This window comes from Vespula pensylvanica, chromosome 4, assembly GCF_014466175.1.
Source record: "Vespula pensylvanica isolate Volc-1 chromosome 4, ASM1446617v1, whole genome shotgun sequence".
In the NCBI taxonomy this organism is placed as follows: domain Eukaryota; kingdom Metazoa; phylum Arthropoda; class Insecta; order Hymenoptera; family Vespidae; genus Vespula; species Vespula pensylvanica.
The window spans coordinates 2,865,963-2,890,851 of record NC_057688.1 but is presented as its reverse complement, the minus strand read 5'-3'; the positions used below and the strand labels follow the sequence as shown (position 1 = coordinate 2,890,851).

Below are 24,889 nucleotides of genomic sequence, written 5' to 3'. Positions count from 1 at the left end.
TCATCATCATCAAGGATTATCAAGGGTTGGTTTGTTAAAAATAATTGCTATAGACTAGCAGAGTTGAGGTGCTTCCTGAACTTACCAACAATGTAAATGAGAAAGCGCTAGAGAGAGAGAAAGATAGAGAGAGGGAGAGAGGACAGAACGATTGCGAATAAAGCTATAATATCGAACTCGTTCGGCCCTCTTGTGCACGTGCACGACCATTGAGTTTATATATGGTAATACCTGAAAGACTCGGCTTTCTCTGTGGTAGGTGGTGGAAACGTAGCTCGACTGACCGCTCGTTAAAAAGTTTAACCGTCCGTTTATTAGTACGAGAGTGCGTTCCAAGGGTGGGATGAAATGTAGCTAGAGTCTTAGCCAACTTTCTCTCTCTCTCTCTCTCTCTCTCTCTCTCTTTCTCTCTCTCTCTCTCTCTCTCTTTCTCTTTCTCTTTCTCTCTCTAACTCACCCTCTAACCTCTTCTCTTGGTTGCTCCAGGCATAAGTGCTTCTCAACATTTTACCTACGAACGATAGCATAACATTTCCTTATCGTACTACATATTATATATATATATATATATATATATATATATATATATATATAAAATTTAATTTAACGTGTAATTATAGACAGTATATATATATTTATCTATGATTAATCTACGGCGTATGTCATAAAATTCAATAGTTCAATCGATTTTATATAAGCAATATGTTTTTATTACTTTATGCACTTTTGTATGTACTTTATTTCGCAAATCACGGTTTATTACGAGTTGCTTTTCTCGTTTCTTATTGTGAATGGATGGTAAAGAGAGGTTTAGAATTATAGGGAGTAACAAAGCTAAGCGTTCAGTCTTTTGTCTCTGTTCGAATGGACAAAAGGGTGGAACTTACGTGGGGTTAATTTATAGAGTCAGGGATAGATATGAATGGTATATAGGGTGATTAGTTCTTATCAACGTATGAATACTGACTTTACTGTGCCTGTATTGTTTTGTTTATATTACTTTTGTTAATATCATGAATTATAATACATATGTATATGATTACAATTTATTGTAACAATGCCTTATATATAATATATATAACTTGAGTTTAAAATGATCCCTTATGGTAAAATCTCTATTATCTAAACTTTTTCTCTTTCTCTCTCTCTCTCTCTCTCTCTCTTGTACTAATCATTAGAGTAAGATATTAGTAGCCGAGAATAAGCATTATGCGATTATCGTATTGAGCAGTCGCTCAATGAGTTTCCTACGAGTGGCGTTGCGTCTAACTTTCAAGTGGTGTTATAGAAACGGAATGTGGTATAGCTAGAGTGTCCTCCCCACGCTTAGGATGTACCTTCGAGTGGGTAATGCTTAGAATAACGGGCTCCTTAAAGAACATATTGAAGGAGATAAGGAGAAATAAAGGGAGAGAATGTTACTGTTTAGATGAAATATTTAGATGAATTATTAATAATACGTTTCATACATTTTTAATTTTGCTATCTAAACTTGACCAACTGATCGAGAAAGGAAATGTGTGTAAACATTTTTTTTTATATATAATAATGACACTAAATTCAATCGTTATCCTGTCATATCATATATCTGTATTCCTTAAATCTTATTTTATTTTTCTCGTTACAAAATTGTGTTAAGTCATATCTGATGATTAATGTTCGTTAAGTATTTGTTTATTAAGTAATTGTACTTAGTTCAATTTACTGTAAATTTCATGTTATATTAATATTTGTTTAGACGTATGAAAAAGAATTAGTTAATAGAGGTTTGATTCTCGTGTTCATTACTGGCTTTTGGGTTAGAACGAGCTTAATTGGAGAAAACTATGAAAATAGCCAATCAAAATATTTCTTTTCAGGTTCGAAGAGAACGAGACTTTCCGATCATACCAAAGGAACGATATTAGCCGGGGATGATACGGGAAACGAAGATGATCGTGAATCAGATTCAGGTGGCGAGCTTCGTGCCAATCATCCACTTGGTAAGGGGCTTGTATCTCTGATCTTTTTTCGTTGTTATCGTAAATGAAGATATCGTAAAAATATTTCTTTGATATTTTATTTAATCGATTTATCTCACAACGGTTTAATTCTCTGCAATCATGAATAATGTTCTATATAAGTATTTATGTAGCTGATTCATGATATATGTACGATTTTTAATTGGAATTATAAAAATTTAGCAGACTGGCTCACTAAATGAAGTTCTGCAATATTATCTTATTTACTATCAGAATGACGTCTGTACGTTGAAGAACGCAATAAATTCTAAACACCAAGCATAATATAATAAACGTGCATCTTAGCGTTATAAAAATTCAATAGACTCTTTCATAAAGCTACATAAAATTTTTTAATATAATCCTTTAATTGTTTATATGTCGTGCAAATAGTATGCTATACGTTCGTTTATAATTAGAGTCGTAAAAATTCAATACATAAATTCATTTATATAAATGGAATACGATGAAATGAAGTTGTGCAATATAATCTTTTAATTATCCTGGTAATGTAAATATGATATGAACAAAGAAGAAGAATAGAATGAAAGAAATTTAGAGCGCAGGTGCGTTATTTTCGAGTCAAGCCCTTTGATTCCGCAAATATGACAGATAGATGCCCGATGCCGTTAAAATTTGAAGTGAAAAGCTCGACATGCCAGTTAAGTAAAGTTTTCACAATTCGATCAGCATACAAATGTTCTTCAAATACTCATACACGTTCGCTGGACCAACACTCGTTTCTGCCATTCTCGCGGCCTTCACGAGGCTGCAGGATTGGCGGGTACGTGAGTTTGCGCCAATCTCGTCGGCCTACCTCCTCCAATAGCAAATTCCCTTGATACTGTAGCAATCCTCTCTCCAAAGCTTTAACAAGTGGAGATCCCGTCGAGCTACTCCTCTTTCTCGAGTTCCCACCTTCGTGGTAAACCTTGGCACTCCCATTACTCTCCCTATTCGTCTCTAAAGATCGTTCTACCCCTTGTCGTTGCTGAGAAAAGAACAAGTATAAAAGGGTTCAGACTAGTCGTGTCTTTGTTCAGGTATTTTATGAAATAGTATATCTTCAAATAGTTCCCGCGTTACAGTCAACCGATACGGTTTTGTAGTTTGTTTTTCTTTCTCTTTTTTTCTTATTTTTATAATATGATTTTTAATATTCGTCGATATTGAAACCTTTTTATTGCAAACGTTCATTTTTACAAAAAGTGAAATATTTTGAGTGTAAGAAGTCTAAGGATTTTTACGATTTCTTATAGACGTTTTATAACGGTATTTTTAATTATCCTCGAGAGTTATTACTTAGTCACATCAATTATTTATGTGATAATTGTCTAATTTTTATAACGTAATAAGTGTTTAATATTTATTCATTTAATTTAGTTATTTGAAGTGTACTTATTTCTTTAGATTATGAGACAAATTTGTGTATCATACAACCCATTTATCATATACTATTTCGATTTGTGTATATATATAGTATATTTTCCATTATCTTTGAAAATAAATATATACACATTGTGTTCAATTTAATTTGATCATATGAAAAGTGCTTGTATCTTTTGATTAAGAAAAAAATCCTGTGCATTAGGTAAATTCTTCTTTTAGATAATTGTTTGTTTTTGAAATATGATAAATTGTTTCAAATATAATGTAAGTCTAATATGCATTATGCGTTATATATCATTCAGTGTTAATAATCCAACTCATTTGTGTTTCGCGTTAAAAGTTGTTTCTAGCCCAGTCGATAGTCAAGACGCCGAAATAGCAAGAATGCGTACAAATAGTCTGAACGATTCTGAGGAAGGAAGTCCAGAGCCAGGTTCTTCGAGTCCCACGCATACACCACCCTTAACGCCTGCACTTACACCACAAAGAGAAAGTACACCAGCTCCGGAAAACCTCAGCTTGCGTAAAAGTGGAAGTCCGCCACAGACACAGCAAACTCCACAGGCGGTCGATCTCGTGCAACCCAGACCAAGTCCGCCATTAGCCTCACTGGCAGTGAGTTTAATACATTTCTTAAATTTGATTATGTCAAAAATAATACGAATTATTTATTTTAATGTCATTGATTCGTTTATATATATATGTATATATATATATATTTATTTATTTATTTATTTATTTTACTTACTTTTTAATATTACTTACATTTTGAAGTAATATTAATTTATTATGTTTATTTATTGATTTTTTGTAATTATAAGTTACGCCTAGAAATAGATATCCTATTTTTTAGTTGATAATGTTGCCTACAAATACCGTATATCGGTAAACAATTCGTGTAACCTTCTTAGATAATAAAAAATCTTTCAATAGTATACAAATCATTTATGTATAAATTATTGCATGTTACAAGGATTTTAACAAATTTCTTAGCGTTTGTAAGCAACATTATCAAGTATGGAGCGATATCTGTCTTCGAGAACAATATTTATAATTACAAATCATAAATTCTTTTTCTATATTTTAATAAAATGTTTAGTTAAATAAATTGAAATAACCTTGGTTTGTTATTCATTAACTTCCCTTTAAGTATTTTCAATAAATTTTTTTAGGAAAATCCGTATTCTATGCTTCAGGCCGCAGCAACGTCGGTCCATTTTCCTACTTATGCACCACTTTATGGACCAGCGGTCAGTTCTTTGTACTGTTCCCCCACAATTTATCAACATCAACATCATCCAAACGTACACGAACCACGAGAAATTCAAATGCAAATGCAAATGCAAAATATTCAACAACCTTGTGGTATACCAGTCCAACAGCAACAACAACAACAACAACAACAACAACAACAACAACAAAGATCGCCAGTCGATGTTCTTCTTCGCGTATTTCCTGGACGACGTCGAGCCGATGTGGAAGCCCTATTACATCGATATAAAGGTAAGTTCTAAAATATTTACGTAAGTTCCGTTTTTTCTCGTCTTACTCTTTATTTTCAGAACAAAATAAAAGCTTATCCTATTAGATATATAATTATTAAATCGATACATGTAAATAACATATTTCTTAAATCGATCGTAAACTTTATTATCCAATCAATTCTACAAAATCAATATATATTTGGAATAAAGCTTTTGTCAAAGCAATGAAATGTAGATCATAATGGAAAAACTTTCTAATTAAACAAGAAAAATTAGAAAAAAAACCTATGAAGTAAAATTGTATACCACTAGGTGATGTGGTATCAGCGATGGAAGTGCTAGTCTGTGAGGATAATCTTCAACCAAAGTCAGCGTTCTCACCATTGGCGGGTGCCTTGGCTTCAGCAGCAGCTGCTTCGGCATCAGTTTCGGCAGGCTATACGACACGCAGTGCTTACTGTACCACACCGATCCCATCAACGAGACATAGATTTCTCGCAGCACCTTACGCCGGTACTGGTTACCTTCCAACCGTGATAAAACCACCGAATCAAAGTCTTCACGCCAATGGTACAGGTGATGCCTATCGAGAAACATCACCGGATGACGCCAGTGATAAGACCAGTTATTCCGAGTGACCTGAACAAGAGAGGACCACTGTTTGGTCATATTTGCAGTAGTCGAGGATATCTTTCGGCCGCCATTTCCTCCGAGAAGAACACAAGCTACCTAGGCTATTAATAAAAGTCAAAAAGGAGAGCTGTTATTTTAAAAGCTAAACGGTAAATGAATTACATATTATCGTTCTCTCCATTCAATTTTCTTCCAACTCGGACTCGATACCAATATGGCGGTTCTAGAAAAATCACGTCCTACCCATTAAAATTAATTTTTTTTCTCACAAGTTTCTGATAAACATAAATCATCGTTATTATCATCCGAATGATATTTTTATTTTCACAATAATAATTCTCAACAATAACGATACGTACTTTACGTAATATCAGAAAATGAAGAACTTACTTTGAATTTTCCATTCACGTTCGTTGCACTTTAAAAGTAAGTTACTCGCATTCAGTAAGAGACAGAGATTTTAAGAGACGCGTGGTTTGACGTGAATGAAGACTAAGAAGGGGTGACCACCCTTTCGTATTTGTCCGCGACACTGAACCTAATGCGCGCACAAAATCGACTGCCTGTTTACGGCGAGCTGATTTTAAATCGTACGGAGATCTCCACCCGACATCAAAGGGATTAGAATTGCACGTAGGAAAGCCGGTTTTATCCGTACCAATGTCAAAAACAGTTGCGAACTAGTTAATTTCGATAAGATACTTTGACAAGTAACCGATAAAATTCTTTCCAAAAGGATCATTTGTCAAAGAAATCTTATTTTTATTAACAATGATCACTAGAGAAATTTATTATTTTTAAAGATTTTTATTTCTCGCGCAAACGGCTGCAAAAAAAATATGAGAAAAAGACTTTTATACGATCCTATTTCTTATCGCTTAAAACAACATAATTAGAAATAATAATTTTGTTAAATAAAATGAGTTTTCATTGATCTAGCATAACAACAACGATTCGATGAACATATATTCCGTTCATAAAATGAATTACCTTCAAATGAACCCGATACGATTACGTCTGGATGTGCACATGACAATCCACCCGAGTAAAGCGATATATTATAACTTCCTGTCCACCCACTTACCCACAAACTCGCCATAATTTCTATGAGAACGAATTATTTCGTACTCAAGAAATAAAATGTTCACGGTGAAATCGCGAGGAGTTATGCGAAATATTCCGAGAATAGACGATCATCTTGAACGTCGTTCGATCATCTTAAATAAATACGATCGAGAGAGAGAGAAAGAGAGAGAGAGAGAGAGGGAGAGGGAGAGGGAGGGAGAGAGAGAGAAATACTATATTATACATATAGATCGGTTCGTTATAAAGATTATTATACTTTATACATGTATAAAGAGAATGCGAACGTTACCGAGTACGCATATTCGTAAAATTAAAGTTTAATAAGTACGTATGTTGGATATATTAATAGGGCCAGAAATGAAGAATTGTAAATAATAATAAGCGTGTGTTGCCGATTGATTTTTGTTTCGAGGACGATCTTTAGATTCATTTTTGCGATTTGTCGCATGTAGTACGACGTTCTACGAGTTCGAACAGTATACGTGTTACGTACGTTTGATGCATGTGTCCGTGTGTGTGTGTATAATATGTACGCGTTTGAAAGAGAATGAAAGTAATAGAAAAAGAGAGAGAGAGAGAGTACGTCCGAGCATTCGAACGACGAGAATGTTATAACGTGTATCCTTCGTTCATTTTTTTTCTGTACTTAATCCTTAGAATTTTGGCCGAGATCTCGTAGTAACGAGTTACAAGGTATTGCGTGTAACCTATCAATTAAACGTCCTTCCTATCCGATAAAATTGCTAAGAATAGAAAAAAAGATAAAAGAAGAGAGAGAGACAGAGAGAGAGAGAGAGAGACAGAGAGAGAGAGAGAGAGAGAGAGAGACAGAGAGAGAGAGAGAGAGAGAGAGAGAGAGAGAGAGAATGCAATAGGAAGAAGGCGTCAAAACGTTTATCGAATATTCTTGAAAAAAATGGAAAAAATGCAGTAAAAAAAAAAAATTATGAAAAGTTGATGACCATGTATACTCGTTATACATACATAATACATGTTTCACGACGAGACGCGCGGCGCCATAATTATGTATCTGCAATATACTTAGATTATACTTCTCCGTCTATACGGCCTCGAACGCACGTCGTACTTTGTAGTTACCAATAAATATGTTACGGGAAATAAAAAAAAAAAGAAAAAAAAAAGAAAAAACAGCAAAAAGGAATGTATAGATCGGAAGTAAAGTGAATAAACATGATATTGATACTCAATATGAATGAGTTGTAAGTGATCTTTTTTTTTTTCTTTTCGAATCTTGAATTCGTTATAATCTTCGATAAGGTAAGTGTACGGTTTCTTTTTCTTATTTTTCTTTATCTCCTTCATAGTTCTCTTCTTTAATTTTTGTCTTGTTTATTCATTTTTGCCTTCTTTCTTTTTGGCATTTTCTTTCACATGAAATCTTCATAATTTGCATTCTTCTTTCTCTTTATAAAAGTAAATATATAAAAATTAAAAGAATAATTCGTCTCTGCGTACCTCTTAAAGAATTCTTAAATTCGTTTTCTTTCAAATGCAATAGTCTCCCTTTTCTTTTTAGCTCGACTTGCTCAAAGGTTAACACAGAATGACGGGAAAAGAATGTTCGCGTAATTCGAATAACTTAGGTGCGTGTCTCCGAAGCATAGAAAGAAACAGGAAGAGAGAGAGAGAGAGAGAGAGAGAGAGAGAGAGAGAGAGAGAGGAGTGAGGGAGAAAGAGAGAGAGAGAGAAATTAGCCGATAAGGAACGCCACGTGAACGTGACTTTTTGAACGACCCTCGTGCAAGCAAACGGCGACGAATTACGCGCGAGTTTCCGTGAATAGTTTATGCCGTGTAGAAAACCGCTTTAATATGACAAAAGAATAGTGAGTAAGAGAAAGAGAGAGAGAGAGAGAGAGAGAGAGAGAGAGAGAAAAAGAGAGAGAGAGAGAGAGAGAAAAAGAGGTTGAGAATGAGAAAACGAGAGGGTGAGAGAGTGAAATAGAAAGGAAGGGAACGAAAATTAATATATAATGTAGCGTTGAAGTAGTATATGCGGTATCATAATTTCTTTTTCTACCATGCAACCAGGAACAGAATAAGGGTGGGTTCCAGTTGCTACGCCACCACTTTTTTTCCTTTCTTTTATTTTTTCTCTCTTTCTCTCTTTCTCTCTCTAACTCCCTTTCTCACTTTACTCCATAACATTCAACGCGAGAGTAAAACGGGTATAGTCTCGCCTCAGAGGAATATAATCGACTGAACCTATTAGCGACACACGTTCCAGCATTACCATACCGTTTCTATACACACACACACATACACACATATATATATATATATAGATAGATAGATAGATAGATATAGCTAAGTATTGTCATCAAGAATGAAAGACGTTTGGATGCATCTGCCAGATATTGCTTTTGGCCGTAACGCTAAAAGATTTCCATGCAAATCGTCTTAAGAGCAACGCCTACGTTCGTTCTTTCTTCATCGTTCTTAACAACATAAGTCCAAAACTACTTATTTTTTTTATTTTTCTCTCTTACTACATATTTCTTTATTTATCTCATTTTCTCAGTCTTACTCTAAATGATCGGTCGATCATATTAGTGATATAATATTCTTGAAACTTTCGATAATGCTCAGTTAATTATTTCGATATTATTATTACCAGTTGACAAATGATAAATAATAATCGAAATAATGGGATAATATCGACAGTAGGATATAATATATATATATATATATATATATATATATATATATATATTCGTTCATCGAGATCTTATAATATGATTTTGTTCTCTTTGATTCCTTTCTTTCTTTCTTATATTTCCATTATCTTTTTCTCATTCTTTTGCTTTCTCATTGTCATTCGGAACGCGTGGAAAGTAAGGAGAAACGAGCTTGGTCTTATCTTTTCCGATAAGAAAGAGAGAGAGAGAGAGAGAGAGAGAGAGAGAGAGAGAGAGAATAGTTCATCATTGATTTATATAATCTGTACGATTCATTAACGACAAATTCTGTATATCCCGGACCAATTCCACGATGGCGCAATCAAGGTGGCATCGAGAAAGGCATTTCTCGCCCTCGACTCAAACTACCAACAAGTATTTCAATATCCGCTCCAATATATTCCTATCGACCCTATAAGCGTATGTGCGGTTATATTGGATTTTCCATCTACCCTTCGCGCTACCCCCGACTCCTTTCTCCCTCCCTCCCTCTCTCTCTCTCTCTCTCTCTCTTTTCTCTCTCTTTCTTTGTCTCACTTTCTCTCACTGAAATAGTGGATAGGTACGTGCCAATACAACCGTGTCCTTTCATGTATATCGATGTAGAATCATCGACTATCTTCGTTTATCTATTACATTGAGATTTATACATTCTAAGATAAGAAAGAAACCTTAGAAATTAAACTAGAAATTAATGTAAATTAAACCGACAATATTTTCTTTTTCTTTTTATCTCGTTTTCTTTTGGCAAGTAATAATGTAAAACGAAATGTATGATTGTCTTTATTATTCTTGAAAGAGTGAGAATTAATATAGAAATAATTTTATTGTAAATATTGACGTATTATAGGTAAATTTCTTTTTTTCTTTTTTAAATTATTAAATTCTTTATATTAAATTAAAAAACTTATATTTCAGAATACAAATAACATTTTAATTAGTTTCTTCAAAAAGAATATGACAATGAAATTAATATCATAAATTATGAGAATTCACAACATAAGAATTCCGAATAAAATTATAATGATCACAATATCGAGCAAAATAAATTCTTAAGCAATTTACAAATAATGGCGTTATTTTATGAAGATAAAAAATTGTAAATACAAAAAAGAGAAAGCATCAAAAACTAGATCGATTAAGGTGATCTGTTCGAAAATCAATCTATTTTATGTTGATCCGTGTGTTTACTGTATATATGTATATATGAAACTATTCAACCCCCGGAAAAGGGATTACGCGAAACAATTTTCAAACTCGATAATATTAATGTCTAACAATGGGCGTGCTAAATTGAAATACAGACAATTCGGTATTGTCCCGATCACCCTTCTCATACAACCGTACGAGAGAGTGCGCGCGCGGGCATAGGCGTGTACGCGACGTATTCATGCACAAATCGCCTACTAATCTCCGTTTCATTGATGTGTCCGCATTACTTTCTCTCTCTCTCTCTCTCTCTCTCTCTCTCTCTCTCTCTCTTCTCTTCTCTTCTCTTCTCTTCTCTTCTCTTCTCTTCTCTTCTCTTCCCTTCCCTTCTCTTCTCTTCTCTTCTCTTCTCTATCTCTTCTCTTCTCTTCTCTTCTCTATCTCTTCTCTTCTCTTCTCTTCTCTTCTCTTCTCTTCTCTTCTCTTCTCTATATCCTAGTATAATTGTATTGAACGAGACGAGTGCACGTTGAGGGTGAGTGTGAGAGTGCGGTGATAGTGTTGGTAGCGATGCTGATGGGGTGAGATGGGGGAGGCGAAGGCGCGAGAAACGACATATAAACGAAATATTAATTAAATTGGCGAATATCTCTGTCCCTTCCTGCTTTCTCTATCTTTCCATTTATTTGTCCTATGTATCTCACTCCAAACCAACTCCCCAATCTCCCTTTTTCTATACTCTACCTCGACGCACATTCTTGTTTATTTCTCTTTTCCCTTTGTCGTTTATTTATTATGCATTTTACGCATCACGTATTAATAATGTCTATGTATGTATGTATACGGATATGTATATGTATCACATACACCGAGATATAATTTTGTATACGTACTTGTGACGCAATAGAACTAAATTAAATCAGTTATCTTTTTTCTTTCTTTTTTTTTTTTGAAAATAATAAGACTGGATAATTAAAGAGGGTGTAAAAAGAAGATAAATTTTCTATGTTTTCTAATGATTTAAACCGTTCTTTATAGTCAGGTAGTATTGTTCCTCGATAAGTAAAGGATATAAAGAGAAAGAAAAAAAAAGATGATGAAGGCAGTCCTAGCGGGTATTGTAATGTAAGTAATAGGAAGGGAGACAAAGGGAACGAAATACTGTCGGGGTGTCACCCTGGCAAACACTCCGGTAGACCACCGCGTCTAAACCCAAAGACGACGAAGAGAGAGTTTAAACTTTTAAGGAAAGTCTTCACTTTTGTCCCGTCGAAAGTTTTTCAAATTATGGCCGTGGTGCGGAGAGAAAGGTTGGTCGGATAAAGTCCCGAGATTTATATCTCTCCTCGCCAAGGTTATGAAGTTGAACTTTCTGCCAGAGAAGGAACGGGAGCGAGGAAGTAATAGGGAATTTTCGCGCGGAGCTTGTACTATAATTAAGCCGCTTTTCTAATGGAGATCGATGGGTAAATTAGCGCAAACTTTGCTCCGCCACATACATATTTCCTTATTTTTTTTTTATTGTTCACGTCATTAGAGTTAGAGATTTTTTTTACAAAGAAAACGATAAACTTCGTTCGTTCGTTCTTCGTTGTAATTAATCGATTATTGTAAAAAGAAAGGGATCTAATTTTATTCTAACTTCGATGTGAATTTTAAAAAGATATTATTTACAGCAAATTGTCAATATAATTTTGTAATAGTCCGAACAATTATTTTGTTTTTAAATAATTTGTTTATATCAGAATCTTACCGATTGATCACATAAAATACTTGGTTTTTACTCATAAGTGGCGCTAGTTTAATAGTCTGTGATAAATATTTAAAACTTATCATGTACATGGATAATTTACCGATCGAGTATAGATGCCAATATTATCTACAAGACAGTGCCGCCATCTAACATCCTGAACTAGAACAAAGACAGAAATAATTACAATCGATTTCATTTAAATTATTCTCAATATTATTTTAAATATTTCATAAATATTTTTTAAAAATCAATTCCATTAAAAATTTTAATTTTTACATTTATTACTTCTATTAATTAAAATTTTTTAACATTATCGAAAATTACCAAGTTATCGAGTAAAAATTTTATTACAATACGGTGATAATATCAGTACCATCTATTACCTGCAGTTTAAAGATTTAGATTGTTTAAGTTTGGCTCCCTTGAAGTTTGACATTTGGTCAACCTGCATGTACGTGTCCCTTCATATCCCGCTTTATTCCGCGTCTGTAACGGAGTGATATGAAAGCTGTTTGACGAGTCCTCAATCTTACCGAACCGTTAAATCTCACGTTCGGAGTCATGGAAGACGTTTTTCAAAACGGTAATTATTGTAACGAGGCGAATGCAAATATGAGCACTTCGGAGGCATCAAAAGAGGTACACATATATTTTTAACATGTATACGTGCGTGCTATATTTTATTCCAGCAAATCTATGTGTAAAATCAATACGTTCATTACCCTTCGCTCCATATAAAGTATAAACGTGTTATGTTTATTGACTGTGTATGTATATACGATATTGATTTTGTTGGTAGTCACTTCTTTCGGATTGTACGGAGTTTTAAAAGATATTCATTGTGAAACACTTTGAGTTGTTAAGTATTATTAAGTATTATTTTCGATTAATTTTTATATAATTTAATTATATAATTTTTTTTTTCCTATTGAACGAAATTAATTGTATAATATAAATTAAAGTTATTTATATGAAACTGTTATTTTAGGATTCCCTATTGGATCATATGGAAATTTCAATAATAGAAGCTGAAAAGCGACCTAATGGACCATTAAATTTAAGAGAATTCTATACTGTGTACCTTGTTGAAACCAAGTATGTATAAGGTTATTTATTCGACAACAAAATCATACATATTGTAGAATATGTATTAAAGTAGTTAAGATTTAGAAGCAAAATACAAGTTAAAAGATGCATGCTTTCATAGAGTTACAGATTCTAATTTCAAGGGTGCTCTAAGTACTACAAGTTCTTTATGGAGACGTTATACTGATTTTGAATTATTAAGAACATACTTAGACATTGCATATCCATATATTGTTTTACCACCATTGCCAGAGAAAAGGGTATTATACGCATGGCAGAAAGTTACAACAGATACTTTTGATCCAGATTTTGTAGACCGACGAAGAGCAGGATTAGAGGTATGGCACTCATAATTTTAACTAATTTTATTGTTTTTTATTTCTTAATTAAATTTTCTTATCTTTCTTATTATATGTAGAATTTCTTACTAAGAGTAGCATCTCATCCTGTACTTTCTCAAAATGAACACTTTATGGGATTTTTACAACAAAGGGAGGGTTGGAGGGAACATATTCAAGAGATAAGTGAGTAACAAATTACTTTACTGAAATTATTTTTCTATTTGCCATGGTGTTAAGTATAATCTGATTTTATCTTGTAGGTTATTTACGTTTAGCAGAGTCCAAGTTAAAAGCTCTCAGTGTAGCTGTTCGTTTAAGAAAACCAGATAAACGATTTGAAACATTAAAGAATTATGGAATTGAACTTCAGGTAAAGTTTTATTAGTTCAAATATTACGAATTTATCAAATATAATACTTCTAAAAGTATATAATATTTTTTAGAACAATCTCTGCAATCTTCTTAGAGTACGAGCTCGCCTTGTGGAAAAGCAATATAGTTTATATAAATTACATGCTAATTATGGCCGTGTGTTTAGTGAATGGAGTGCTATAGAGAAAGAAATGGGAGATGGTTTACAGGTAACAATAATTTTATATACATGTATGATATCTTATTGTTAAAGTATGGGTGTTAAAACTTTTAAACAGATGCTGTTATGCACCTACAATATGAAAATGTATTAAAAATAATTAGATGATTGTAAGCACACTGCATTACAGCATATTTTCTTAGAAATCAGGCCATTACTTGGATTCATTAGCAGCTACAATTGATACCACACTTGAAGAAGAAGAACTTATAGCGGATCAATTGAAGGAATGGCTCTTTGGAGCTTCAGCTTTGCAAGCTGTAGTTAGACGAAGAGAAGCTTTACAGGTAGCTAGAGATGAAGCTCAGGATGCACTGATAGCTGCGTGCGAGCAAAAAGATAGAGTGATACAAGGTATATTTTATAAAATCGTGAATATATGTATATATATATATATAAAGCGTACAACATTTTAGTGTCTTATGAGAATGTATGATTATAATACACATGGAAAATGTACAGGAAAAGCAGGATTAATGTCCAGACTTTTTGGATCAGTCGATACCGAAGAAGTACGAGAGTTAAAAATTCTTCGATTGGAGCATAGAATTACACAACAGAATGAGATCGTGAAACAAGTCGATGAGGATTTGAAGTATATACATATATATATATTTTTATCATTCTATGATTCTGAATTTATAGAATAAAATAATAATTATTATATATTAAACATATGTGCAGATCCTTTTCCAATAAGGCTATGGTTGATATAGAAAGATTTCAACATCAAAAGGTCATCGATTTAAGAGAAACGTTGGCAGCTTATTGTGTTCTACAATTTAAACTAGCTAGAAAGGTAAGAGTTCTATCTGTATAAAATGTTATGTATACATCAAAGAAAATTGATGATATTCATTTGTAAATTTATGTATCAATTACTTAATACTATTGTTACCACTAATTGCAGAGTCTCCAAACTTGGCAGCATATTAAGGAATGTCTGGAAAGTATACCGTAAGTAAAAATAATTTCAAGGTGCGATTTCTAATCGATGTGAAAAAAAATAATCATTCCAATTTTTCGTGTGATGTATATATGTGTATATATATATATATATATATATATATATATATACACACACACATACATACACACACACACACACATATATTTCTATATTTATGAATTCACTGAACTGTACGCTTATTAATATTATTGATATATAAGAATTTTTTTATTATTAATTTAATCCCTTATGGGTGTGTGCGCGCGCGTTATTATGTACGCACACACGCATATATGTATACTATTACCATCGCGTTTGGGTTGGTAAATTTATGGTACAATGTTATTTCGTATTTATATGCATTTAGCCGAACGGAAAAAAAATATTATTATATTAAGACGACATATTTTAATCGGGTTAAATATGTGAAAACATTATCACATTTGATAGTACATTTACTTGCAAAATTCGCAAATTACTTTTGCTCGATAAATTTGCATAAAAACTTTTGCTCGATATCACATGACATACCAAATTTGTCAATACTTTTCTTTTTCTTTTGTCTTTTTTTTCATCGTTTTTCTTAATAATGGTGAAATAATCGTTTGTGTTTCATTTACTATAAAACAATCGTTTAATTAAATTTGTGCACGGTCAAGGTCACCATATATTCGTATCTTTCCGTATTTCTGTTATATAAACAAACTTTGTTGTATTTAACGTAGAAAATAATTCCAAATCTATATATCATTGTTTTCTTCAAAGACAAATGTTACTCATTTTACTAAGTGTATTTTTACAAGTTCAATATGTAACCTTCAGTGCTTTAAGCAAGTAAACGATGCCTGATTGAAATGAATAATTTTATAAAAAAATAAATAAATAATAACAAATCCACGATCGTGGATTTCATTATAAATTCTTTTTGACTTTTGTCTCCATCAGGCATCGTAAGACAATCTCCTATACATATGTCACAATGTTTCGAACCTTTATTGTCATTGAATATATACATATATATGACCTATAGAGAAAGAGTACCACAAAAATGATGCTTTTATTCATTTATTAAACACGTCTTTATTTATCCTTTCGTTATAAGTTTTTTCATATTCACGTATATCTCTTTTTTAATATCACACAAAATAAATATGTTTCTTTTAGTCTTATATAAAAAAAAAATAATAATAATAACATTCTCAGAGCTCATTATTATACGTTAGAGTTTTTTATTTTTACGACAAAAATAGAGATTTTTTTTTTTCGTTTTCTGCTTTTTTTAATTCTTCGTTTGCCAACTTGTTTCTGTGACACTATGACCTTCGTACAATATAATCGATGTGCTGTTAAGCATTATATGGTGTAATGTTTGTAAGATGATAAATGATACGTGCGCTTATTAGTTAACGTAATATTTTTTTTTCCTTGACGTATTCTTTACTTCAGTGTATTTTACTCTTTACTTACTACTTTGTCAACGACAAGTTTCTTTTCCTTTTTTTTTGTTAATCTATATTCAATGAAGGAAAGGAGAATGCCAGAGATCTAAAATATCTTAAAACGTACGATTATATATTTACATTAAAAATATTAATTTTTATACATATTCTCAGATCCTTAGTTGATATTAACTTTATAAAAATTATTTTCTTTAATGGTTATTTACAATATATGAATAAACATAGTAGAGATAAATAGATAGATAGATAGATAGATAGATAGATAGATAGATAGATAGATAGATAGATAGATAGATAGATAGATAGATAGATAGATAGATAGATAGATAGATCGATAGAGAGAGAGAGAGAGAGAGAGAGAGAGAGAGATCATTTTTATTGACAAAAAAAAAGAAAATTATTTATGAAAAATTTCGTAAACTAGTGTTATACTACGTGTATACATTTCCAACATAATGTATAATTTATAAGGATAATAACATATCCATGTTGAGCTTTAAATGTGAATGTAAAAATTAGAACGAACTTAAAGGGAAATACGAAGGCTGGTTTAAAGCCGATCGATTTTCCTTCCCAAGCTATTTAAAAAAACATTATAATTTTCTGCAGATTGCGTTCACTCTCTTTTATCCAACTATTGCAGATGTTATACGTGATATCGTGTTCTTAGTTCGAGAATGTTCAGTCCTCGGAATGATGATGCAGTTATTGAATATGGAAACTAAAGTTCATTACAAATCATATCTCGAGTGTTATTAATTAGCGTTAATGATCTTCTCAATAAGATGTTATTTCATTTTTCTCTTTACATTATACTTCTACACCTAATGATGAATCTTTATCACGTATTTCCTAACTATCACAGCGAGTAATTGTCATTTCAAGAATTTTTGCTTTTACAGAATTTGTGTCGAAAACATTCGCGCGATTAATTTATTATGAGTGATATTAATTTATACACACACAAACACACACACTAATATTATTAATATATATATATATATATATATATATATATATATATATATATTATTAGACTTGAAATTGACACTATACCGATTGAAGTTTATTTTTCTCTATAAGTTTTCTTTCAGAAAACAAAATTATCGAGATACTTATTTGCAGAGTTTCATTATTAATATTACGTACGTATCGAGAATTTATAGTCGAAAAATGAACGAGCATTTTTGTAAAACACGTATTTACTTTCTAACGCGATCTTGCTCGTTGCCCTCGTGTATATTCCACAAGGTCATTGAAAATTCGCACTGACGATTGTTATTGAGAACGTTCGGTGTGTCGTCGTCACGAGACAATGAATAATTTGGTCTTCGTGAAAATTTTAAATGTTTCAAACCAGGTAGCCATTTAAAAAAACGTCGCCATTTGTTTTCTGGAGTATCGACTTTCATAACTTTGAGAGTTGTATATCTCGTTGATTCAGGCCGCCTAAGTTCATTGTTCGATCGATCATCGTTCGATTTATTCTCAGAGGAAGAACATTTTTCTTTTATCTTAATCATTTTTGAATTTTTCGTTCCTCGTTTCGTCTTTTCGTTTACGTATAACTCCGTTGTTCGTTCCGATGGCCTTTCCAAGATAGCCGATGATTGAAAAGAACGACGTGGACTATCATCTCGTGCCGAATTTCCAGAACACTCTGTACTATCTTGCACCATGCCTGTTCCTGTTGTTGCTGCCATCTTAGAACCTACTGTCTTTTGTTGCGAACGGGATAGACTCGAGTAAAAACGCTGATTTTGCCTAAGAGTAGACATCCTACAGCTCTTTGATAATGTTTCCTGTTGGAGAACGAAATTTTTATATTATTTTATTTTTCATAGATCTTTTCGAACTTAATAGAAATATGATAATAATATTAAGATGCGTCGTATTATTATGTCCTAATGAAATTGTAATAGAAAAATATAGAAGTATCTAATTCAAAAAAAATAAAGTCTGACAAGATTTAACAATGTGATCAAATTGTAAGAAACAAAGAAAATTCTTTAACGAGCTTTCTCATATTCTTAGCTGATCAATATTTAATTAAAGTTCCGATAAAAAATCAATTAAAGTTCAGATAATCAAGTCTTTCTCTCTGGTACGTCGTATTTCTTCTTTCCTTTAGATTAATTTCATCGACATTTTTTTAATCACTTCGTCGTGGTAAAATCGAAAGAAAGTCATTAGAATGAGAAAGGGACACGACGAAAGAAATTTCCGAGCACGTTCGATCTTATTTCCATATCGTTTCAGATTCTCTAAGATTTAGTTTTCCTCGGTTCGAATATCTTCTCAGAACGCTCGGGCTACAAGTGAACAATTCTAATGTAATTTCTATTCGTGAAGTACATTTCAAAAAGGCGAAACCTGTTTTTATACTTTGGTCGACGAATTTTCATTATATTTCATATCGTTTCGTGCGAAGAAAATCAAACATATAACGTGACATAAATTCACTCTAAACATTCAATCGATAGAAATTAAATCGAAAAAATTTTATTTAATTTTGATACAAATTTATTTAATAATAAGTGCTAATATCGATCAGAACAAAGGATACTTCCTAAGTTAACTCCTTGTTTAATTGATTTATCATTATATCATAATGATTTACATACATCCTTTTTCCTTTTTTTTTTCTATTTGAAGGTTTGCATAATGATCAATAAGTCTCTTCGACTGATCGATTTATTCCGTACTATATATCTTTCCTATCAACGCATTGAGGCTGTGTGAAAAACCGAGATAAGAAATAAAAAAAGAAATAAGAACCGAGAAGTAAAGAAAAAAAGAAAAGGAAAGAAAAAACATAATGGAAAAAGAGAAGTCTGATCTTATATTTTTTCTCATAAATATATAAAATAAATAAATATATATATATATATATATATGCAAGTTAATATCTATTTTATGAATGTTGAATTTTGGAAGAAGTTAAGAAAATGTATGTATACGTATGTATAGAAATTGTCGTATTTGAGATTCGATATAAGTAGAAAGTTTCCATCCGGAAAATATTTTTATAAATCGTTTTCGTAAATCGTGTTAACCATAAAATTTTATTGATAATGTATAGAATGGAAGTTATTCAAAGAAATAAAATCATATTTGCGAATCATTGTCAGAACTTTGTTCAGGTTTTACATGATATATCCATAAATTCGATATTTCGATTTACAAGTTATGCATTCAAACTACGAATGATATCCTGATAGATACAGTTGATAAAAATATCGTCAACTGTTTTATCATGATTATGGTGTTTTATTTGAACGATGAAAATACGGAACAGTTTATAAAATTGCACTTTTTTCTTTTTTTTTCTTTTCCCTTTGACTTTCATTTTTTATCTTTTTTTTTTTACTTCTTTATCTTCACGAAATAACTTCCATCACTTTTATTCCTGAAGACCATACATCATCTAACTTAGAGTAAAAGAAAATTTATTCTAATAAAAAAGTATGCTGATATAAAAACCCTTTAGCTTTTTACACCCTCCACCTCTCTTTCTCTCTTTCTTTCTCTTGTTTTGTCCAAATCATTTTTCGTACTTTTTATTACAATTTTGGGAAAACAGTCGTGCAACTAAAAAACTTTGTGACAAGATAACTTTGGATGTTATTTCGAAAAGTAATTCGATTTTATTTAATATATGATTGATCATTCAAGATGGCTCACAAAAGAAAAAGAAAAATAAACCAATGAACGATCTCGCGATGATTCTTTTACTCACCATGAAAGCTACTCGAAATTTATTCGACATGATGTTATAAAGAATCGGATTGATAGTCGTGGAGACATAATACAGGACTCCAGACACGTAGGTCATCAATAGATAAAGAGACTCTATCCATCTACTGTGAGACGTGAAGTGGTCCTCGCTGTTGGTGCCATAAATGGCGATCAATCGTTGAACGTGAAATGGTGCCCAGCAGATGAAGAATGCGACGACAACTGCAACTAAAATTATGCAAGAGCATACATTTATATAAAATACATATTAATGTTATTCTTGATAGGAGATAAATGTTAATCGTTTTTTTCTGTTATTTTTTATTTTTATTTTTATTTATTTATTTATTTATTTATTTTTTTATTTTTATAATAAGAAATTACTATTTGAAACTTACGGAGAAATATTATACGTCGAGTTCTTTGATTTGTTAATATTTTGACGTACAAATAAAATGAAACTCAGTGTTTTAAAAAAATATTATTTCATATTTAAACAAATTTAATCGGCATAAAACTGTCGTAGTTTCAGAGACAAGTTAATGTTTGTAACGACATAAACAAATGACATCCCAGATGTTTTTGTATGTCAAAGGATTAATAAACAAAATATTTCATCTTTTTCTCTACTATTGAATTGCAAACGATTCTGATAAATCACTAACTTGTGGAGGATATTCGATTACGTGTGATCAATAAATCAAGTGTGTAATCCGAAACATGATTCCTTATAGTTATTTATCTCAAGGTAATTATAATGAATTACGAAATCTGTAGTCATTCTATTGGTATTGATGTAAATGAAATATTTTTCACAAACGAGTTAAAACGGTGTCAAAAAGATTAAATTAATGATATTACGTATCAAGCATTAAAGAAAATTGTTAAGGTAAGTATATAACTTATTCTTTCTAAAAAGCTATTTCACAATCTTCTGGATTCGCAATTTTTTCGAGTTTGTTTTTTTATCCAATTCTTTTGGGATATATAACTATATTAAATTGGAATATAATTAGATATAATTATATAGCTATTAAATACAAAAGACACACATTGTTAACGAACAAATATCTTATCTACAAAGTATTAATATAGAAGTTTAATGATCATAAAAGTAGTTAATAAAAAATAAAAGAAGAAGAACTAAAAATTATCAAAAGTTACAAGACAACTAACAGATTAAATTTCTTTAAATTATTAAATTATTGATTTCTGAACGATAACGATATAGTATATTATTATAATTAATGTAAAAATAGATAGAAAAGTAATAAATTTTTTAAGTGAATTTGCTTTTTGATAGAGATAAAGAAAAATAAAAAGAACAATAACAGGATAGAGAAGTCAACAACATGAAGAACGTCACGATAATCGCGATGCAACTACTACGATTCGTTTTATGAGTTTTGATGAGTAATTCGCGAATTATTCATTGCTGTTTTCATTGTTGTCGTCGACATTTTTTGAGAATTTAATCAGAAATTCTTACCACGGTCATTCTTCCCCTTTTTCATTCGTTATACCGCTTCCTTTTCACCGGCCAGACAAATTAAGGCTTGACCTCCCTTTGACTTCATTCCACCTTTATACCCTCCCTTCCTCCTCCGAACAATACTCGCATTTCCGATGTGGAAATCGAGCTCTCGGTTTAATCCCACTCATTTTACTTTTTCGATGACAAGCGATACGAAATTGAACATATTGGTTTTTTTTACTTTTTTATTTTTTATATTAATCTGTTTCTTTTTCTTTCTTTTTCGTTGTCATTTAAGGGAAAATAATACGTCGATATTTTAACATAGAAATAAAATAGAAGGGAAATATTCGATACGTTTGAATAGTTGTTCAATAAATTTTTTGTATAAAAATTAAACCGAATGTTTGTCTCGTTTTGAACAATGTTTAATGACAATCAATACTGTCGAATAAGTCAATAATTGTTTTTCGATTTCAATGGATTTTTGAACGATAATGAAGTACTTGGAACGAAGATTTTATTTATTTGTACGTTTTTAATTAATTTCGATGGTTATTAATAATTGATCTTTCTTGGCTAATATCTTTTAATTTTAATAAATTTGTGAACGTTAATAAGATACTGAATAAACTTAATATATATACATTACTATAACTAAATTTATAACACTTATTATATATTTCTTTATAACATATTCTTATTACTTTTTTAAATACTGTACAAGTTAATAAATAATATTTTATATATAATGAACGAATTATTAAACTTGTTAATGTTAATAATATTTATTAACAAGAAATAATATAACTGAATATAAAATGTAGATGAAACCTACTTTTCTTTTAATCTTATATTTTATGGAATAAGCTTCTTCTTATCGAAAACAAATAACATTATAGAGAAATAAATCGATATGATTCGATAGAAAGGAAAAAGAAAAAAATAACGAAATGAAAAACGAAGTATATAATATGTATCTAACGTTTTAATTTAAGCTCGTTCCGATTCGATATATCTATTGTAACAGGATAGCAGAATCGAGAGAAAGAGGGAGAAAGATTTGCGAGTTCTATTTTTCTCTTCTTTGATTCGAATCGATCGTTGCAGCCTTTATTGCCAAGATAATCCCATTGGCATTATTTAGGATTATATACATCGGGATTATTTTCAAATGGATGAAAGGAAGAAACGTGATGTTTGTTGTTATGTTTTTTCTTTTTAAATCTGTATTCTCTATATTCTCTATATCAGTAGCCTTATTTTAACATCATCGAACTATGTATTTTGTGAGTCATTAAACTGTTTTTCTATTTTCTTCTAGTTCCGTTTTTTCTCGTAATATGGACGATTATTTTTTCTCAGTTTTAATAGAAAATATTTTTATAAATAAGTGGAACTGTCAATCGCGCAGGAAAAAATGTATGCACATTGCAATATTAATTCTTAAAAGTATATATAATTATTATATATAGTATATAAAATATATGTAAAATATATATAATAATATACAATTAAAATAGGTACTATATGCTCTTTAATGTTAGTATATAATAATATTTAATTTATAATAGTACGTACACTTGCGAATCAAAATATAATCGTGAATATGTAGAACCATTATATTTTTCATTTCAAATTTTTTTCTAACATTAATAAAAAAGAGAAGATATGATTCGTTAGAGCTGTTTTAATCACCAGATATTTTTTCAAAATACCTCGCGAACTAAATACTTTACGATATTTTGTAGCTTAATACTTTTTTTATTCAGAATGGCGCGGGCAATTAATTTATAAAAAAAAGAACGACGTAAAGTTCCAGTTAAAAAATAAGTCAAACTACAAGATGATAGAGCTTCATAAACAATAAAAAATTTTCCTCTACAATGTTTTCCTATCATCAATTCCGCCTCAAACTATATACAGTGTATATTCAGATTTTAATGGCTAACTTTGTAAATATATTTCATGGTTCTAAATAAAAAAAAAATCTTAGTGATCCTAACAAATCATGCAGTGGAAGATTTCAAAAAAGGAAAATAGTCTTTTTTATATGATAAATTCGAGAAATTATTTTTAGTGAGAAAAAAAGGAAAGGTCAACTGTCCTCTTGCGATTCTTGTAAACAAAGATTGACGAAGATGTTCCACGGAGAAGAAGAGAAAAAGATAGCAAAAAGAAAAAAAAAGAAATGAAATTATAGGACAGAGTATTCTTCGTGACTGGAATATCTACGTACTTGATAAGAGTTGTATCTGTATCATTTATATTCGTGTTATAACATTTTTTTGTCGCCAACTACTCTTTTCGGCTGCTTCACTCAACAAAACGATATAATTTATTCTAAAGTTCGGCCGTCAAAAACTTTTGAGATATGTGTTCCTATACACATGCGCATAATATTACCGAGGGTTTTTTCCATTCTCTTTAAAAAAAAAAAAAAAGAAAAAAGGAATTTTATATACTACTACGAAAGTATAGTAGCGAAGACTGTGCAGAATAATATAATTTAACTCAAGAGACTTGCAAAGACAGAGATAAATATTTTGTACTTAAAAATATATAATATACACGAGGTCGCACGGTAAATCATATTTTACATACAATTAGTTACAATTAAATGCCTACGTAATAGATTTTCTTAAAAATTGAACGAAAAAATTTCTATTCTATATTTTCTTCTTCTTTTTTTTATAAGGAATCATCTCGTTTGTCACGTTATTTATCTAGACACTGTATAAAAAATCTATAAATATATATATATATATATATATATATATATATATAATCGTGAATAAGATTAAACGAATTAAAAAATTATTATACATAATTCAACACAAATAACAAATTAATAAATCGTGGTTCTTTACTATGCCTTTTTTATTTCTCTCTCTTTCTCTTTTTCTTTCTTTGTTAATCTTTTTTTTGATGACCGTAGACTAGAAAACATTTAAGACGTAAAAATATTATTTATTCGCTCATTTCTTCTGGGCGAGTTTCACAAACTCGTTCATATATATATATATATATATATATATATATATATATATATATATA

General features: G+C 30.9%; 3 protein-coding genes and 1 long non-coding RNA gene across 6 annotated transcripts in view; 3 read left to right on the top strand and 1 right to left on the bottom strand.

The window, feature by feature from the left end:
* LOC122628985 (doublesex- and mab-3-related transcription factor A2) overlaps window positions 1-5,839 on the top strand; it is a 48,668-nt gene extending 42,829 nt beyond the window's left edge. Inside the window, exons 5-8 of one of the 2 annotated variants that reach the window (XM_043811939.1) lie at window positions 1,860-1,982; window positions 3,730-4,004; window positions 4,562-4,892; window positions 5,186-5,839. In XM_043811939.1, the coding sequence (XP_043667874.1) occupies window positions 1,860-1,982; window positions 3,730-4,004; window positions 4,562-4,892; window positions 5,186-5,511 (1,055 nt within the window). In that variant the 3' untranslated portion in view covers window positions 5,512-5,839. The remainder of the gene's footprint in view (window positions 1-1,859; window positions 1,983-3,729; window positions 4,005-4,561; window positions 4,893-5,185) is intronic. The other variant, XM_043811940.1, reaches the window with a different exon arrangement.
* A 6,791-nt stretch (window positions 5,840-12,630) lies between these two features.
* On the top strand, window positions 12,631-15,209 carry LOC122628986 (sorting nexin-4-like). 2 transcript variants are annotated; one of them, XM_043811942.1, is made up of 10 exons: window positions 12,631-12,831; window positions 13,181-13,287; window positions 13,400-13,616; window positions 13,697-13,802; window positions 13,880-13,989; window positions 14,063-14,200; window positions 14,355-14,565; window positions 14,674-14,806; window positions 14,896-15,010; window positions 15,122-15,209. In XM_043811942.1, exons 1-10 carry the CDS (start codon window positions 12,754-12,756, stop codon window positions 15,170-15,172), a joined length of 1,266 nt encoding a protein of 421 aa, XP_043667877.1. In that variant the 5' UTR covers window positions 12,631-12,753; the 3' UTR covers window positions 15,173-15,209. The 2 variants fall into 2 exon arrangements, with proteins under 2 accessions (XP_043667877.1, XP_043667878.1); XM_043811943.1 differs by lacking the exon at window positions 12,631-12,831 and adding an exon at window positions 13,007-13,050.
* A 2,437-nt stretch (window positions 15,210-17,646) lies between these two features.
* The window catches only part of LOC122628984 (pyrokinin-1 receptor-like), a 16,009-nt gene continuing 8,766 nt past the window's right edge, over window positions 17,647-24,889 (bottom strand). The window contains exons 2-3 of the mRNA XM_043811938.1: window positions 20,360-20,586; window positions 17,647-18,422 (exon numbers count right to left, since the gene is read on the bottom strand). Of these exons, the coding sequence (XP_043667873.1) occupies window positions 17,823-18,422; window positions 20,360-20,586 (827 nt within the window). The 3' untranslated portion in view covers window positions 17,647-17,822. The remainder of the gene's footprint in view (window positions 18,423-20,359; window positions 20,587-24,889) is intronic.
* Window positions 19,532-21,077, top strand: LOC122628989. The gene is made up of 2 exons (XR_006327164.1): window positions 19,532-19,570; window positions 20,296-21,077. It is a non-coding gene; the product is annotated as an uncharacterized LOC122628989 (long non-coding RNA).

Excerpts from the sequence above, each read along its gene's own strand:
- LOC122628986 (XM_043811942.1), top strand. The coding sequence starts at position 12,754 with ATGGAAGACGTTTTTCAAAACGGTAATTATTGTAACGAGGCGAATGCA. Across the intron at positions 13,288-13,399 it reads GTGTACCTTGTTGAAACCAA|AGTTACAGATTCTAATTTCA; the intron begins GTATGTATAAGG and ends ATGCTTTCATAG. Across the intron at positions 13,617-13,696 it reads GACGAAGAGCAGGATTAGAG|AATTTCTTACTAAGAGTAGC; the intron begins GTATGGCACTCA and ends TATTATATGTAG.